Raw genomic sequence first — 19,481 nt, 5'->3', positions numbered from 1 at the left:
TTTCCAGAGAAGAGTACATTTAAATAACCATGTCTTTTTCAAGACTTTTCTAGAATTTTATGGCATAATAATGACAACTGAGGTTTATGAAGCACTTACAACATGTCAGATTCTATGCTAAGCTCTTTGTAGGCATTACCTCATTTAATCCTCCCCAAAGCTCAGGACTCAGGAACAGTCAGTACTCCCACTTGTGGATGAGGAGTCAGGCTTAGGCTCACACAGGAAGTACGTGGAGAAGTTAGAACTGATCCCAGACCTGTCCGACTCTAAAGCCTGAGTTCTGCCATTAGATGGTTGCTGGGATACTTTCTCATACTATTCTTAGCTAATTTTTTTATTTTGTTTATATTAAGCTATATATTTTTAAAGGGAAGCCAACAACTTTGGGTTCGGAAATACCTAATACAAGACAAACACTGGTACGCAAAAAATAAGTGTGAATGAGCTTTGGGCCCTCTTCTGTAGAACAGCTGAATTTCACTTACTCAGGCACACGAGGGGCAGATAGCTGCATGGCAAAAAACAGCCCCTAATCTTATCAATAAGTCTGGGCCTCTGCTCCATCCAACTATGACCAAGCATGCGGGATAATTTAGTCTTTTCCCACCGTCATCAACTCTAACGAAGCTAAGGGGAATGGAATGAACAATAAGGAATGGAAAACCTGACGAACCAATGAAACCAACCACATGTTCCATAAATAGCTAAGGCCAACAGGGCGAGGGGAAATTTAAGGATCGCAGATGGCAGCACCACCCTGAACAAGGAAGAGTTCACAATTTGTTTTATGTGGCAAGGAAAAGAAAGACCGTATCTCCAAATTTCTGCATATGAAAGGATTTGAGCATAAATGAGTATCACATGACGTGAACATTCAGGGGGCAAAATATTTTGGTTCCTGGAAGGCACTCAAGAACTCATCTTCCTTTGGAGGATCTTTAACAACATGGACTTATTATTAAGATAAGCAAACCACCTTGACAGAAGTCCCCCAGCCAATAATCAGCGTCACGCTGTCCTTCCAGCAGAGGCTGCACGGATACATATCTGGGCGAAGACTTATGTCATCCCGGGGCACGTTGGTGATTCTCTGCTTGGAGGTGATATCAAAAATCTTCACACCCTGGAAAATACAAGAGCATTAAGTGTCCTCTACACTTAGGGAGGAGGAAAGGAAAAGGAAGGAAAGGAAAGGAAAGAAGAAGGGAGAAGGAAAGGACAGGAAAACTTATTAACAGCCCCTGCCACACACCACCAATAATTAGCACCGCAAAATATTGACAGTGTTTACTGAGCACTGCTGGGAGCCATGCAAAAGAAAATGCTCCTACTCCACACAAACCATGTGAGAACCCACAACAAAAGAAAACCTCTACCCTTCTTTCGGGACAAAAGAGATTTTCTTAGCAGATGGCATCAGGGGCTCAAATACAACACAAATGGGAAATGGAAAGATATCTACCACTGCATTTCCAAAATGACAGACAAGTAACATTTCTAATTATATTGTTCCACTATAAAAATGGAGTTTTTTAGAAAAGCTTTGAATCTGACAAACCACTGTGTGTAAAGAAAACTACACCTGACATTTTAAAGCACTGAAATGGAAACATCAAGCAAGCAGCTAACTAAAAATATACCAAGAGGCCACAGGTCTGTTTACCCATAACTGTGACCCGGGAGAAGTTTAAGAAAAGTCCTGAATAGCAAGGTGGGTTCTGGGAGAATTCTACCATTTAAAACGAATTTACTAAATTATACCCTGAAATTCCAAAAGATACGCCAGATGTCAAAATCTAATTTTAAGCTTTCTATTCAGCCACTCTCATACTGAGTAAACTTTAAAGAGAGGGCAACACCAAAAATTACAATCTACTTTTTAAAAGGCAGGCCTCTTTTCACCTGTGATTATACAGGGAGTAAAATGAAATCAGCAATATCCTGTACTTGTTCCAAAGCAACTATGCTTGCCCTTGGCTAATAGGCAAATGGTATTTTCAACACCACATTCCCAATGCAACCCTTCAATTATTAAGATGCCTTTTCATTTCTTTGGCTATTCTCCATGCCTCAGATTTCTTACTCCAAAATAAAGTCCAGAATATGTTGGGAATTACTCTATTATGAAAGCTAAAAGCAATCTAATCTCTTTAACCTTCCAGGTATGAGAGCAGTCACCACTTGTAGGTCTTAGAAAAGACCACTGCAGCCAGGGGCATCTTCCCCTTTGTCACAGCTCTCCCAATGTGGTCACTTTTCTGGCTCTGCAGAAGGATCAGCAAGATGAAGACGTGCTTTTACCATATTATTGGCCCAAGCAATCAGATGGCCTCTCCACTTGACACTCCTTATGTTCCCTTCCCCTTCGTGCAGAACAGAAGACTTCCATCTGCTCATCCAAGATCGTTCAAATAGCAGCAACTAGGGACAAATACAAAAGATGTTTAGAAACTGAGAAGCATATATTAGGTTTCTTACCTTTTTTTTTGCCGGTCCCCTGCATGTTGGAGTTACTACAAAGTCAAGCCACAAGATGGCACCAAAATACCAAAATTCAGGGAGAAAAAAATACACATTCATCAGTCAAAAGATTTGTGTCACAGAAAGTTCTTCAAATGATTGCCCGGAAATTAATTTATTTTGTAACTTGGGAAATCAAAACCTCGTAATTTTTTCCTTGAAAATACAGTCACAGCTTAAACTGCAATAGTCAGAAGCAGCCTGTTTTTCATTTAACCCAAGAAAAATAATTTAACAATGATGTTTGAACAGTAATTCATGTCATAAAATAAGACAAACTTGCTTTAGGATTAAACTTCTTTAAAAAGTTCATAGTTAGCCAGGGTCTTTATTTTAAAGGGAAGAATCTATAATAAAAAAAAAATCTGCGGGGGAGGGTGGAGCCTGGCTGGCTCAGTTGGTGGAGCGTGCGACTCCTGATCTTGGGGTTGTAAGTTCAAGCCCCACACTGGGTGTAGAGACTGATTAAAAAGAAGATCTTTAAAAAAAAAAAAATCTGCCAGATAAATTTTATTACCAAATATAACTGGTTAAAACCTCTAAGACTGGTGAAGATGTAGTTCTAGTAATTCATGCATTATTAAGGATACAATATTTTTTCTATATGATATATCCAATTTAAATCCCTTAAAAAAAGACTTTATATAACATAACTTATACATAATTTATATAATATATATTTACAATATATAACTTCAGACATGTAATCCTGAAATATATGTTTATCTTTTAAAAGCAATGCTGAGGACAGATTCCATCACAGAATTTTTAAAATTCCTATCTTTAGAGTAAACTGAAATTTAAACTCAGTTTACCTTAGTGTATTTTGTGTCCCTTCCCACCCCTAAAGGGGAAAAACAGGTCAAAAGGAGAAAGAGAATAAATTCGCATTTTATTTATATTTCTTACTCTCAATAGTTAGGCTCCTGTAGTCAAAGGGGCACACACACACACACACACCAAAACCCTAAAATTAAATAAGTGTCCACCTTCACAAATACACTGAGAATGGTCACTTTAAAATGACATAAATGCCTGAAGTTCTCTATTATCCATGCAAAAGAAAGGTGGCTTCACTCGGTCCATAGTGGAGACTACAGGGAGGGCGGCTTTTTTTTTTTTTAAAGATTTTATTTATTTATTTGAGAGAAAGAGAATGAGAGAGCACATGAGAGGGGTTAGGGTCAGAGGGAGAAGCAGACTCTCTGCTGAGCAGGGAGCCCGATGTGGGACTCGATCCAGGGACTCCAGGATCATGACCTGAACCAAAGGCAGTCGCTTAACCAATTGAGCCACCCAGGTGCCCCGGGAGGGCGGCTTTTAATGACCATATGGGATCCTGTCTTCCCAGTAGATAGATACAGGATATCCTCTTTGCTCTCGAAGATCTTCCCACCCATCTCGTCCTTCCCCGTCCAGGTTTTAAGTAAGAAATCCCCACCACCATGCCGCCCTGTTCCCAGTTAAAGACCCTTAGAGGTCTGTCCTCTGTGATTCTGCCTCTCCCTTGGCCATGATGCAAAAAAACAGAGCCAAGGAGGTCGCTGAATGTGTTCAGTATTTTGTGACAGGGTAAGTTTGAAATCTAGGGAAGGAGGAGAAAGCCTTAGAGTATCACTCTTGCTATACATTTCACTAAAGAGGGTAACTAAAAACAATTATATTAAACATGAGGAATTAATAAGATCACAATGCCTATCTTCCACCTGTGGCTTGGATCAGAGGGAGGGGATTTTCAGAATTGGGCTGGGCCCCAGGAGCGCCCCATAACTGCCTGCTAGGAGGAATGGCTGGCTGGGTGGTGAGGAGGAAAAGTGTGGTGTCACATGACAACACATTCCTCTCCCTCCGATCCCACCAAGGGGGTGACCGATGCTGCGTGAAAGGGGAGCAATCCGCACCTGGATTATTAAATTAAATATGCCCCCAATTTTAAATGGAGATGTCCATAAAATATGACAGAAGTAAGAGCTCAGTGAAGGCCACGATTTACCTCATTACAAGAACAAGCCCATCTGGGAAGTAGGTGGTAGGGTAGGTACCAGCATGCCCAAACACCTCATGCTCAGTGAAAAGGGGGTGGAGGTAAGGAGAGTCATGGGGAAAATGGCACTCAGGGACACACAGGCCGCGGTCAGCTCTGGCAGCATAACCCGAGTAGCCACTCTCGCTCGTTCGGCCACACAGCTTGGAAGGAGAAAACAGGTATGCCGGCAATGGGTGGGTGCCTACTAGCGGCGGGCTGTACCCCACAGACTTCAAAGTCAAGAGGTGGGCAGCACCCGCACAAACTTCAAGCTGCCTCGGTGAATATAGCAAGCAGGCTTTTAACACATACATCACTTCCCTGCTGCACCAATAATTACACCCTTTGGAAGCCATTTCCCCAACAGACAATTGTGTTCCAATCCAGGCAGGAAGGAAAACATAAAACTTCCTTCTCCTACCATGTCCAGAATAAAAGATTTGGACAAATTCTCACAAAATCTATGACACATTCACAGCAACTACAACTGTGAATACTGAATATAGACTTCTCCCAGTAAACAGGAACAAGAAAAAACACCAGCAATATGGAAGAATTCAGTATTTGAAAAGAACAGGACTTATCTAGGGAATAAGGGAAATCTCCCACTCCTGACTCCACATGAATGAGCCCTTCCATCAAACAGACAAGAACTTTAACAATAATTCTTCTTCTTCTTCTCAGGTGACAACAAAATTAAGCAAATTAACACCAAAGGATAAGAAACACAAAGCAAAGCTGAAATAAAATAAATAAATAAATATTCTATACCCTCGAGTAAGAGAGGAAATCAAACTGTGACCAGAGCACTTTGAAAATGAGAATACAAATACTGCAAATCTAAAGTTTAGGGGATGCAAAGTTGTAAACAAGGGAAAGTCCATAGCTCTCAAAGTCAGTAATGAGCAAAAACAGATGTGTATGCACTAGCTACATGACAAAAGAAAAAATATTTTATTGAGAGATGTAAGAGGAGAGCTACATAAATGTACATAATGTTCCTAGATTATAAGACTCAAAATTTCCACTGAAGTGCCTGTCTTAATAGTTAGTCTGTGATTTTAATGGAAGCACAAAGAAAACCCCAAAGGAATTATTTATAGAACTTCCAAAACGTTATCAATCCGTTTGAAGATATGTAATAATAGGAATTTTTTTAATTAAGCAATTTGTGGGTGGAAGGATGGGTGTTTTGTAAAATCAGTACTCAAAACAGTAAAGCAATGGTCCTAGAATTGACAGACGAAGTAAAAAGAACAGAAAGAACTGACAAATTTGAATCAAAACGAGGAGGAAGGAAGGGGGGGGGGGGAGTGCGTGCGCGCATGCGCGGGGAAGCGGGCGCCCTCAACTCATCCCCTTTCTGGAGAATCTTTTAGCACTGGGGAGTCAAAGCTTTAAAAATGACCCCAGAAGTCTGCTAGATATTTATGCTCAGAAGTGATCAGACACGTGAGTAAAGAAGTACGTAAAGTTATTTATAACAGCCAAAAATAGACTAACAGCTGGGAAATAATCGAGTAAAGCCTGGCAGAGCTAGATCACCGAAGAGTATGCATCCATTTATAAATGATTCTATATACATATGTTTATTTAACGTAAAAAGATGTTCAGGGCCATTAAATTAAAAAGCAGATCGCAAAACAGTATTAAATATGATGACCTTTAAATACAATGTGTATCCATATATAAAAATCTGAAGGATACCTTACAAAGTAATCATAATTAATTCTAGAAATAGGTGATAGGAGATTTATATTATTTCTATTTGCATGATTATTCTGCTTGGAACATGTGAATTATTTTTATGTTAATACATAGAGGGCTGAAAATCCATTCTCTGATGTTGATAATCAGGATAATTTAAGGCAACAGTTGAAACAAAACAAAACAATATCAACAATTCGATGAAACCTAAAGAAGGAATGTTTTAGTCATACTGAATATGTATTAGAATTAATTCACATAAAATGTACCTACTTTTTAAATAAAACATTAACTTTAGAAAACTGTTAGTTAAGTCTTGCTGCAATTCCAACCAATACCCAAACTCACTCCAGCTGGTCCTTTCTGTTGTGGTCCGGAGCTGTGACTTAGGGCAGAAAGCTAAGGCCGGCTGGGCCCGGGCCTCCTTTGTCCCCTGCTCCAGCTCCTAGGAAAACTTCCAGCAGAGGGCAGGAAAAAAAGCAGGGAGAGAAGAATTCTGAATTCAGCTGGTCTCAGGGTTGAGTCTGACTTTCCAGAGTTGTATTACAAAATACCTTGTGTACCCAGCTCTGACATGGGATCAAAGAAGCTTCTTAATATTTTTATAGTACAGACAGCACACGTCATTCTGTGCAACTGAGGAGTGCTCAAAAAAAAAAGGTGAGGGGAGGTTGACACACTACCTCCTGAAAAGGAAAACAAATTTTAACTAATTTACATTACAGTTATAGACATAATTTCATGTTATTTTCTGATGTTTCTCAAATAGCAGTAGTTTCAATCATTTTCCCTTTATATTTTGTGGATGAAAAAGAAGAAATGATGTGTAAACAAACAGCCTGAAATACATTAGGGAAGATCTGCATTTAGAATTCTTTCGTAAATCCTCCTAACTTCTTGGTTCTGTATACATTTTAGGGTCGTGCTGGTTCTATCACAGGATAACGAACACCACACTGTATCTTGCTCACTGGGATTCATTTATTTACTCTTCATCTCCCCAACAGACCGTAAATGCATCAGGGAAATAAACCACATCGACTTTGCTAGACGCACAGGGCACGATGAATATGAGATACTAAGTAGGCTTCCCCGGCCCTACCGGTCTCCTTCTTTCTTTGTCTACGTGCGCAGTGTGTTTGCTGCAGGAGGAGCTACATCACACCCCAACCCCCCCAGTGACTCAGCCCGTCTTCAGTTAGTGATGTCCCTAAACTATTTTGGACACATTGGCATCTACCCTGATCTCAAAAATCTAAGGAAGGAACCCTGTGGACTCACTGGTCCACAGTTACTACATCCTTGATGTAACAATGGTATCCCTTGAGAAAGGGCTCATTTATACTGGCTCCGTGTCCTATGCCTTAAACCATGGTGCAGTTTCTTTTGCTCAGCAGCAGAGGAGATAATCTGTGCACAACTGATCACAAATTTGGGAAGTGCTTTTTTTTTTTTTTTTTTAAGATTTTATTTATTTGACAGAGAGAAACACTGGCGAGAGAGGGAACACAAGCAGGCGGGGCGGGAGAGGGAGAAGCAGGCTCCCCGTGGAGCAGGGAGCCCGATGCGGGGCTCGATCCCAGGACCCTGGGATCATGACCTGAGCCGAAGGCAGACGCTTAACGACTGAGCCCCCCAGGTGTCCCTGGGAAATGCTTTTAAGGTTAGTCTTCCTCTATTCAGTTTAGCTGACTGCAGTTCCTTCGTTTCAGGGATGCCACCTGGCCTCTCATTTGGCCCGAACGGTGATGATTTGAACTGTGTTTGTGCGCTGCTGAGGTGCCCCCCCCCACCATCACCACCATGCCCTCTTATCCTGGTGGTCTAGCCCTGGCCTGCTTCTCTCCTCTACGTTACCTCCCCTGGTCCTTGAAGCACTTATTTCTGCCTTCCCTCTCCACTCTACTTTCTTCCTTACTCACGAGTCCTAGTTCCCAATCCATACGTAGCAGAAAAAAACCTTAAATGTCAGCTAGTAATTATGGAACCGTTGCCATTACTGTCCTTTGAAACTCTTCGAATACAACTAGGCAGCACCTCAGGATTTGATTTGCAGCACTCTGTGGGACCCACGGTTTCACCCAGGAGGGGAAAGGACCAGACAATCCACTCTCCATTTGCTTTTTTTTTTTTTTTTAAGATTTTATTTATTTATTTGAGAGAGAGAATGAGAGAGCACATGAGAGGGGGGAGGGTCAGAGGGAGAAGCAGGCTCCCTGCCGAGCAGGGAGCCCGATGCGGGACTCGATCCCGGGACTCCAGGATCATGACCTGAGCCGAAGGCAGTCGCTTAACCAACTGAGCCACCCAGGCGCCCCTCCATTTGCTTTTTTAATCCTAATCTGTGGGAATTTCAAGCAGAAACACACTGGCAGGAATGCCAAGGAAAGTTCCGCCTCAGTGATTTAAGAAAAGATAAGCTGCTTTTCTTACAAACAGTCTACACTAATTTAACTACAGAACTATCTGCCTGTATTTCACTGACATTTAATAAAATCCGTTTCTTTCTTCTAGTCATAAAACTGCCTAGAGACCTACTGAGCATGAATGTTCTACAAAGCATTTTAGAGGGTAAGTCATTGAGTGAACTACGTTTAAAAGCAGCTGGTTAATTTATTTGGTTCATCTTCCACATCCCATAATATTGAATTGTCATTATCACAATACTGAGAGCAATTTAAGCTCAATGGGAGCTAAGTACATAGAGAGGAAAAACTGTTTCCAAGAGGTCTATTTTTTGTTGGAGAAAGTATTCTAGGGCTTTATTTCCCATAAATCCACATTCTGGCAGTCAGCACTCCTGGTACTTATATTTCAATAGGAGCCCTCACATCCTCAGCAATATACTTTATTCTCCTATGTTTTGTGCTGATAAATCTATCTAGTACTTTGCTACACTACAGAGTGGTAGGGATGCACATCCCAGAATCTCCCACACACGGGGTGGGATTCCTTTCGGGCTGTAATAAAGCCACTGATTCTGGCAACGTAACACCCATCATTACCCATCGCCCATTCTTCCCTGATGGAGGAAAGGGAGGATGATTGGCCCCTTTTTAATCATCTTGTGATCTTTCAAGTATATAAATCACTTGAGTCCTTCAGGCTTCCTACACACCGGCAGCACCGCTCACTCTGAGGCAGACAACGGTGTAGGGAAGAGTGGCTGGTGGGGGAAGCCCACAGGCAAGTCCTCGATGGCAAGTGCGTTACTGCACAAATGGCTGAGGGGCTTGGAGTAAACAGACTCCATAAAGATAAAATGCCAGATCCCAGCAGATGCTGGAGCTGGAGATAATAAAACTGAGAAATAAAGAAAGGAAAGGAAAACCCAGCGCATTAGGACATGCCCAATAGATACAGGGCATAATGATGGGCAGGACCTGTCACAGAAGGATTTAAACACCCAAAATTGGAGAAGATTAGAAATGAAATTTAAGAAGTCAAGAAAGCAAGTGAGAAAAAATGAGTGAGCACAGAGAGCTGGGACAGTGTTTGGCAGCTGACAACAGACAGAAGTCCTGGATCTGGATGGAGGCAAGAGTGACCAAGAAGAGTGGGACAGTGGGCGCCTCTGTCTTGCTTCCTGCTTTGGCTCAGTACCAAAGTTTAACACACACAGCTTTTCCAAACACCATCCAGAAAGAACATAAAGCATGTAGGAAGAGAAAGAGAATTTCCCGAATACAGCATTGCTTAAATTCAGGGGTGATTTGCTGGACGAGTTATAATCCTTCAATCTCCTTTCCCCAGAGGTAATTTAGTATGTTTAAACGAGGTTAAATACGGGCCAAAAACTGCTACCACAGGAAGTCTCTGTACACAGACAGATTTCCAGAGCTTGCTTGACAGACCACTTGCTTCCGAGCAAGGTCTGAGTAAACACAACACCAATGCAACACAGGTTTTGGACAAGCCCTTGAAGTTAACCAACCCTGTGAAAACGCTTTGAAATTTAAGAAACACCCTACCGACATCAGGTAACAGTCAATTCAGTGACCAGGAATTCCTAGCTACAGGTTCAATGAGAACAAAAAGAAGCTAAGCACTAGAGGTGCCACGTAGGAGCAGTTTCCTTTATATTAAAAAACTAGTGATGACAGAGAGAGAGAGATCTGTGTATCCACCTGCCCACCCATACAGGTTTAGCAATTAACTGTGGCCACATGTGAGGCAGGCTCCTATTTAAACCAGCAATCTGCAGTTTCTGCATATGCAAACATACAACTGCAACTATGGTTTTAAAAGTGACAAGGTTATTGTGAAATAATTTACCACTAAAAAAAAATCTTCCATTATGGGTCCCACAGACTTAACGGTGCTGGTGGTTCATGCCAAACACCTTGGGTCTGTATTTCAGTTTGCAGTTGTTTAAAGATACATCTCCTGGGGCTGGGTCTAAGGTTGGACCCCTTTAGCAGCAGAGTAAACACAAAAGTCATCCACTGGGTGATTAAACTTAAATTAATGGTCTGTGCAATGAACAACGATCTCTGATTTTAACTGCATCATCTCAATCACAGACGACTGGAGAGAGATCTTCGCCTGGTGGGGATTATGAAAAAGAAATATAAAAACTGCCAAGTCTTGAGTAACAGAAAAAGTCACCTGAACACACAGGTTTATGTATCTGAACAAGCACTTCACTCAATTGAAAGTAAAGCAAAAGGGGAAAAAAATAAAGATCAGGACACCATCTGCAGAAGAAACCAAGTCAAATGAACTTGCCTTTCACAGGGCACAACTGGTCTGTCCTTGACAGCCTCCATGCAAGTGCAGAGTTGATGGTTTGAGGGCAGACTCACATCTGTGTAGGAGCTTCTATGTGCCCTCTTTTTACAGACTTCAGTGTCTACTCTATAGTCTCATTATGATTCCTATATAATGCCTCCGTGGGAACAAGAATAATTATTCCAGATTTAGCCAAAATTGGAGAAAAGGCTGCAGGCTATTCAGTAAGCAGCAATAATTTGTGCTCAAACTGACAATAAATATCAAATGGACAGTCTTCATTGTCCTGGCTTCTATGGTAATATTAAAAGCTGCCCCAAGCAAAGAATATAGTCAGACAAATCACAAAGGAAGATCTATAAGTGGCCAATAAATAAAAATATTTGAAATTGCTAGTAACTCAAAGAAGTTACAAAATAGAACAATGGACTTTCTTTGTATATCAAAATTGGCAAAGAAAATGTGGAGAAACAGGTAGTCTCATACACTGCTGGTGTAAACTGGTATGTTTCCTTGAATGCAACTTTCGTGGTGGTATGCATCTAAATCCTAAAAAATAACCATCTCTGACTGGGTAATCCTAATCCTGGGAATCAGCGCCAGGAAAAAACTAAAAAGCACAGCTCGAGTTCATGCCCAAAGATTTCTAGCTTCATTACAGCATGAATTTTGATAACCAAATCTGGATACGACCTAATGGTCCAATAATAGGAGATCAATAGGATGAAATATTATATAACCATTAAAGAATGTTTAAAATTAGACTTCAACAATGTAGGGAATTTCATGTGATTTACAATGTTAAGTTAAACAGAGATCCAAAATAGTTGAGATTACTTTACACATTCTTTGATTATTATTATAAAAGTAACACATTTTTTTAAAGGATTTATTCATTTACTTGATAGAGTGCATGTGCGTGTGAACACAAGCAGACTCCCCGCTGATCGTGTAGCCCGACGCGGGGCTTGATCCCAGCACCCTGGGATCATGGCCTGAGCCAAAGGCAGAGACGTTCAACCAACTGAGCCACCCAGGTGCCCCAGTAATGCGTATTTTCTTAAAAACAAACCAAAACAAGGCAGAAAATGCCAATGAAGGCCAAAAAGAGCACTCATAATCCTGCCCAGACACTGTTAATGTTAATATTACTAATATTGCTAATAATTTCATAGATAGCCTTCAATAAACACTGCTATATACGTAATTATATTTCTACAAAAAAAAGAAAGAAATCAGAGTACACATACGTTTTTGTAAAGTACCTCAACAGAAGCAATCTAGCAAATGTTGGGCATTTTATTTGTTGCAACTGAGAAAGAGAAAAGTGGATATCCAGGAACTGGCTGGGCACTCCCAGCTAGGCCTTGGTGCTCTCTGGGTGAACATAAACAATTTTACAGATCACCAACATCAGACAAGGCCCCATGACCATGAAAGATCAGGACAAAAACAAGACCACTCCATAATCATGTCTGAACACAGACAAAATATGAACATTTTCCAAGCCACATAAATGATCAAATATCTCCCTATCCTGGCTAAAATGAGAGACTGCTGTTTCTTTACCAATTATATTTTTAGCCTTAATTCTTTCTTCCTCTTAGATAAGATTTATTAACATACCCAATGGTAGAATTACTCTTGCTTCCTGAAAACTGAAAGGAAACAAACAATAGGGGAGAATGAACAAAGGCAAAAGGAGCGCAAAACTATCCCACGGTGATACATACATATATATAAATGTACACGTTCTTCCCTCTCAAAAGGCTTGGAATACTCATTTTCTGCAAAATCACCATTCTGATTCATGGTCTAACAGACTAACTGCTTTCCACTGACAGCATGCCACCCATCTACTTTTGGAAATACACTGTACGCCATTCCAAAAATCCAGGTACTATGTGTTCACAGCTCCTAACATGGACCCTGACACAAAGTTGTGTTCAAGAAGCAGGTTCGGGGGCGCCTGGGTGGCTCAGTTGGTTAAGCGACTGCCTTCGGCTCAGGTCATGATCCTGGAGTCCCGGGATCGAGTCCCGCATCGGGCTCCCTGCTCGGCGGGGAGCCTGCTTCTCCCTCTGACCCTCCCCCCTCTCATGTGCTCTCTCTCATTCTCTCTCTCTCAAATAAATAAATAAAATCTTAAAAAAAAAAAAAAAAAAAGAAGCAGGTTCGGGCCAAACAATCCTGTGAAATGACTGTGATTCAGTTTGTACTGGTGACGCCAACCTACAATACTTGCAGTTAAGACCCCTTTGCTTTAATAGCCGTATCTTAAAAAAAGAAAAAAACCTCAAGTTAATGACGGTATTTATACAGCTTTTATACAGACAGACAACACCTCTCAGTGGTCATGACAGTCAAGGTATTAAACCCCACAAGAAAACATGACGAACAATCTGAAGTAGGCAATTATTCTTACACAGTCATTAACTACTCAAAATATTTAAGAAAAATCACAGCACTCTCAACACGCAAAGGAAGATATTTTCAGTAAGAAGCAAAGGATGGTTTGATTGCTCTAGGAAGACAGATGGTAAGCTTTACGTCAGAATTCAGGGGGAAGCTGCAAACAATATGGAAATATTACGTATGGAAAAGTGAGCTGAACTCATGAAAGAAAAAAGGCTTCTACTGTCAACAGGCTTTTTGATGGATATGAAACAAGAGAGACCACTGAAGAAAACGAAGCTGCAACGACTCCATCGGAAGACTTTGGGAATCCTACATCTTGACATCAAAAAAGCAATAATGTTTGAGACAAATGAACATGATTTTGAAAGCAGTGAAGAACGCCTATTTTTGACACTGAAATGACTTCTACTTTAAGAACTGGGTTTCTATTTTTAGCTTCAGCCAGTTCAACCCTGCCAAAATATACTTTTATGATATAGCTATTTCATGACTTGGTTTTTACATACCTAAAAAATGTTTGCGCAAGGTTACACTTGTGTTGTACTTCCTATTAATGGGTGGTTTTTAATCAGTTTTGGTATGTGTAAAGCATGAAATGAATTTCTAGTAATAGAACCACAATTTATAATATAGTATTGAAAAAATGGAAGGTATTTATTGGTTCAACATGCAACCATTAGGACATAAATTGGTAGTTGCTTGTGGAGTAATGTGTGACAAACGTTTGTATGTATAAAGCTGCCATCTGATCACTTGCAGAAATATCATCCTCGAGATCCACTGGACAACAGACCGAACAGGATAACTGATAGTCAAATCCCTTTTGGCCCCAAGAACCCCGGCTCCAACCTCAGCAGAAGACAGTAAACACGGAAGGAAGCACCTCTCCATGTCATGCTTACTGGTTCACTGGGCTGTCGGGATTCTAAAAATATCTGCATTAGTATAAAAAGCCACTCTAGTCAATCCCCTTCCAGAAAGGATTCAGAAGGCAATCTGGAGGGAAAAAAAAAAGAATGCAATCTGAATTTGCAGATCACTGTTGGAAACTTACAGAAGCTAGCTGATGGTACCACCTCTGTCCTTCAGGTAAAACCTGCCATGAGCCTTCAGCCCCTTCTCCTCATTTCATGCACACAGACCATTTCCTTGTTTGCTGACTGACATTTTCTAGCTTACAAAGCAACCTGTCCCTGCGGCCAGGTCCCCTCATTCTATCCCACCACAACGCCAAACAGCTGACTATCTCGTTTCTAAAAATGAACTCGGCTGCAAACAGCATCGTGACAATTTAAAAATTTGTCAGAGTGGTAGAACCAACTATTATGAAGTGTATTTCAGAGTTCACAGGTAAAGGTCAAAGGAAGCTAAACTTTATCTGCTGATAGAGAAAGCCGAGCAATTAAAAAAAAATCCAGGTAAGATCTGCTTGGCAGACTTATTTCTAAAATAGAAACCTCATTGCTATGCTCATGTATTAGAATTTTTGCTACACAAGAGGTTACACTTAAAAAAAAAAAAATCCATAGGGTCACATGTTTGAAAGCTCTCTCCAATGGCACTTTTAAGAAATGTGCTTTTTCTTTCCTTGTTTTCCCCCCAACATGGAAACAAAACAGAATTTAGAAGAAGCTTTTTATGCTCATGTGTCAAGCAGGGGAGTCCATAAATCCAGCTATGGCATTCAACTACTGAGAAGTTACCTTGAAAACCTAAAATAAAAGTTTATGCCAAACAGAACTACAGCCTCCTCATCCTAGTCCCTGGTGGATAAGGAGCTATCTCTAAAGACCTAAAAGGCCAGAACCTTAAAAAGGAAATAACAACAAATGTGTCAAACTACAGTCTCGAGTTTTTTCTGCTATGTTGCTGTTTTGCAGGGCTATTCTGAACTGTATGTTCTAATTACTAGAAAAAATGTTTTCACAGGAATCAACATTTTTAATAAAATTAGAACTAAAATTAAATTAGGCATCTCTTTTAATTTTTCTTATGAATATCCCATTGTAGGACTTCCGTTTCCTCATTTCAATTCTCTAGTCTCTGTGCTACTTTCACCATGGTTACATATGTTGGCATAAAATTCAAAGACTCATTTAGCTGTCAGTCTAGGGAAGATCAGTGTTCTTAAGGGTTAAAAATGCCTTTACTCCAGAGGGCGGAGCAAGATGGCGGAGGAGTAGGAGACCTGGATTTCGTCTCCTCTCAGGAATTCAGCTGGATAGGGATCAAACCATTCTGAACACCTACAAACTCAACAGGAGATCGAAGAAAAGAAGAGCAACAACTCTTTCATCAGAAAAGCGACCACTTTCTGGAAGGTAGGACGTGCGGAGAAGTGAATCCGAGGCGATATTCGGGAGGATAGACGGCGGGGGAGGGGCCTCCGTCGGCGCTTCTGGCAAGTGATAGAGCCACGGAGCACAAAATCGGAACTTTTAAAAGTCTGCTCCACTGAGGGACGTCACTCTAGTGGCTAAGCGGGGGGTGGACCCTCCGGGACAGTGTGGTCTCAGGACCCACGGGTCACAGAAAGACCGGGGGTGCCTGAGTGTGGCAGAGCTCCCAGGTATCGGAGCAGGGAAGCCGGCTGCAGAGGCGGAGCCCAGGCGCGGGCTCTCAGCTCAGGGTTGCCATAAACCGTGATCCGCGGCACAGTCGGGCCCCTGCTCCTCCAGCAGGGACCCAACAAGCGGCAGATCCGGGGAGACTCACATTCCTCCCCTGGGAAGAGCCGCACGGGAGTGCGCCACAGGGATCTGCTGGGTTTGGAGACTCCACCCGGGGTCGGGTGCCAGAGATAGAAACGCGCGGTCACAGGCCGGGTGAGCACGGAGTGTGGCCGGAGACTGGGGAGACGGGAGTGACTGACGGCTTTTCTCTGGGGGCTCACTGAGAAGCGGGGCCCCGAGTTCTCGGCTCCTCCGCGGCGGAGATTGGGAGGCCGCCATTTTCACTCTCCGCCTCCAAAGCTGTACGGAAAGCTCGCAGGGAACAAAAGCCCGGAGAGCAAACCCGAGCAGATTACTTAGCTGGGAGGGGGCAAGGGCGGGGCAATTCTGCCTCCGGCAGAGACATTTGGAAACCACGGCAACAGGCCCCTCCCCAGAAGATCAGCGAGAACAGCCAGCCAAGACCAAGTTTACCCATCAATGAGAACGGCAGAACTCCAGCTCTAGGGGACTACTGCACATAGAATTCATGGCTTTTTTACCATGATTCTGTAGTCTTTCAAAGTTAATTTTTTTTAACTGTCTTTTTTTCTTTTTTTTTTTTTGAATTTTTCTTTTTCCCTTTTTCAACCAACATCTTATCAATCCCTTTTTAAAAAAAAAAAAATTTATTTTTCATTTTTAGAGTCATATTCTATCCCTTCATAGTAGTTACCTGTATTTTTGGCTTATATATATAAGTTGTTCTCTCTTTAAAATTTTGAGATAGTTTCTTCTAACAGATCAAAATATACCCTAAATCTCTAGTATATGGTGTTTTCTATTCCCCTACCTGATCACATCCTCTCCCTTTTTTTTTCTTTTTTTAAATCCTCTTCTTGCTTTTTTCAAACAACTTCTTATCAATTCCTTTTATAAAATTTTTTATAATTTCCATCTTTACAGTCATATTCCATCCCTTCTTCAGATCAACCCTTATTTTTGTACATATATAAGTTTTTCTTTCTTTAAAATTTTGGGAGGCACTTTCTTCTAAAAGACCAAAATACACCCCAAATCTAGTGTGTGGCACTGATCTATATACCAGCCTGATCATATTTGATCACATTCTGGTTTTTTTGTTGTTGTTGTTTTGTTTTGTTTGTTTTTGTTTTTATCTTTATCTTTTTCTTTTTTCTCTCTTTCCCTTTCTTTTCCCACTGCTTCAGGTTTTTTCTGATTTGTTTAGAGTATATTTTCTGGGGACGTTGTTACTCTGCTAGCATTTTGCTCTCTCATTAATCTATTCTCCTCTGCACAAAATGACAAGACGGAAAAAATCACCGCAACAAAAAGAACAAGAGGTAGTACCCACTGCCAGGGACCTACTCAATACGGACATTAGTACGATGTCAGATCTAGAGTTCAGAATCATCACTTTAAAGATACTAGCTGGGCTTGAAAAAAATATGGACGTTATTAGAGAAACCCTTTCTGGAGAAGTAAAAGAACTAAAATCCAACCAAGTAGAAATCAAAAAGGCTATTAATGAGGTGCAATCAAAAATGGGGGCGCTAACTGCTAGAATAAATGAGGCAGAAGAGAGAATCAGTAATATAGAAGATGAAAAGATGGAAAATAAAGAAGCTGAGAAAAAAAGAGAGAAACAACTACTGGATCACGAGGGCAGAATTCGAGAGATAAGCGATACCGTAAGACGAAACAACATTAGAATAATTGGGATCCCAGAAGAAGAAGAAAGAGAGAGGGGGGCAGAAGGTATAATGGAGCAAATTATAGCAGAGAACTTCCCCCTAATTTGGGGAAGGAAACAGGCATGAAAATCCAGGAAGCACAGAGAACCCCTCTCAAAATCAATAAAAATAGGTCAACACCCCGACATCTAATAGTAAAACTTACGAGTCTCAGAGACAAAGAGAAAATCCTGAAAGCAGCTCGGGAGAAGAGATATGTAACCTACAAGGGTAGAAACATTAGATTGGCAAAAGACCTATCCACAGAGACCTGGCAGGCCAGAAAGGACTGGCAGGATATATTCAGAGCACTAAATGAGAAAAATATGCAGCCAAGAATACTCTATCCAGCTAGGCTGTCATTGAAAATAGAAGGAGAGATAAAAAGCTTCCAGGACAAACAAAAACTAAAGGAATTTGCAAACACAAAACCAGCCATACAGGAAATCTTGAAAGGGGTCCTCTAAGCAAAGAGAGAGCCTAAAAGCAACATAGACCAGAAAGGAACACAGACAATATACGGTAACAGTCACCTTACAGGCAATACAATGGCACTAAATTCCTATCTTTCAATAGTTACCCTGAATGTAAATGGGCTAAATGCCCCAATCAAAAGACACAGGCTATCAGACTGGATTAAAAAACAAGACCCATCGATATGCTGTCTGCAAGAGACTCATTTTCGACCCAAAGACAGCCCCAGATTGAAAGTGAGGGGGTGGAAAACCATTTACCATGCTAATGGACACCAAAAGAAAGCTGGGTGGCAATCCTTGTATCAGACAAATTAGATTTTAAACCAAAGACTGTAATAAGAGATGAGGAAGGACACTATATCATACTTAAAGGATCTATCCAACAAGAAGATCTAACAATTGTAAATATCTATGCCCCTAACATGGGAGCAGCCAATTATATAAGCCAATTAGTAACAAAAGCAAAGAAACACATCGACAACAATACAATAATAGTGGGGGACTTTAACATCCCCTCACTGAAATGGACAGATCGTCTAAGCAAAAGATCAACAAGGAAATAAAGACTTTAAATGACACACTGGACCAAATGGACTTTACAGACATATTCAGAACATTCCACCCCAAAGCAACGGAATACACATTCTTCTCTAGTGCCCATGGAACATTCTCCAGAATAGATCACATCCTAGGTCATAAATCAGGTCTCAACCGGTACCAAAAGATTGGAATCATTCCCTGCCTATTTTCAGACCACAATGCTTTGAAACTAGAGCTCAATCACAAGACAAAAGTCAGAAAGAACTCAAATACATGGAGGCTAAAGAGCATCCTACTGAAGAACGAATGGGTCAACCAGGAAATTAAAGAAGAATTAAAAAAATACATGGAAACCAATGAAAATGAAAACACAACTATTCAAAATCTTTGGGATGCAGCAAAGGCAGTCCTAAGAGGAAAGTATATAGCAATACAAGCCTTTCTCAAGAAACAAGAAAGGTCTCAAGTACACAACCTAACCCTACACCTAAAGGAGCTGGAGAAAGAACAGCAAATAAAGCCTAAACCCAGCAGGAGAAGAGAAATCATAAAGATCAGAGCAGAAATCAATGAAATAGAAACTAAAAGAACAGTAGAACAGATCAACGAAACTAGGAGCTGGTTCTTTGAAAGAATTAACAAGATTGATAAACCC

The 19,481-nt window shown here is 41.0% G+C and overlaps 1 protein-coding gene across 2 annotated transcripts in view; it reads right to left on the bottom strand.

Moving 5' to 3' along the window:
• VPS41 (VPS41 subunit of HOPS complex) overlaps nucleotides 1-19,481 on the bottom strand; it is a 181,563-nt gene that overhangs the window by 70,512 nt on the left and 91,570 nt on the right. For both annotated transcript variants that reach the window (XM_021703650.2, XM_044919922.1), the window contains exons 8-9: nucleotides 2,305-2,424; nucleotides 980-1,126 (exon numbers count right to left, since the gene is read on the bottom strand). In XM_021703650.2, the coding sequence (XP_021559325.1) occupies nucleotides 980-1,126; nucleotides 2,305-2,424 (267 nt within the window). The remainder of the gene's footprint in view (nucleotides 1-979; nucleotides 1,127-2,304; nucleotides 2,425-19,481) is intronic.

Source organism: Neomonachus schauinslandi, chromosome 12, assembly GCF_002201575.2.
Source record: "Neomonachus schauinslandi chromosome 12, ASM220157v2, whole genome shotgun sequence".
NCBI classification, from domain to species: Eukaryota; Metazoa; Chordata; class Mammalia; order Carnivora; family Phocidae; genus Neomonachus; species Neomonachus schauinslandi.
The sequence above is the reverse complement of the archived record's forward strand: the minus strand, read 5'-3'. Positions and strand labels throughout refer to the sequence as shown.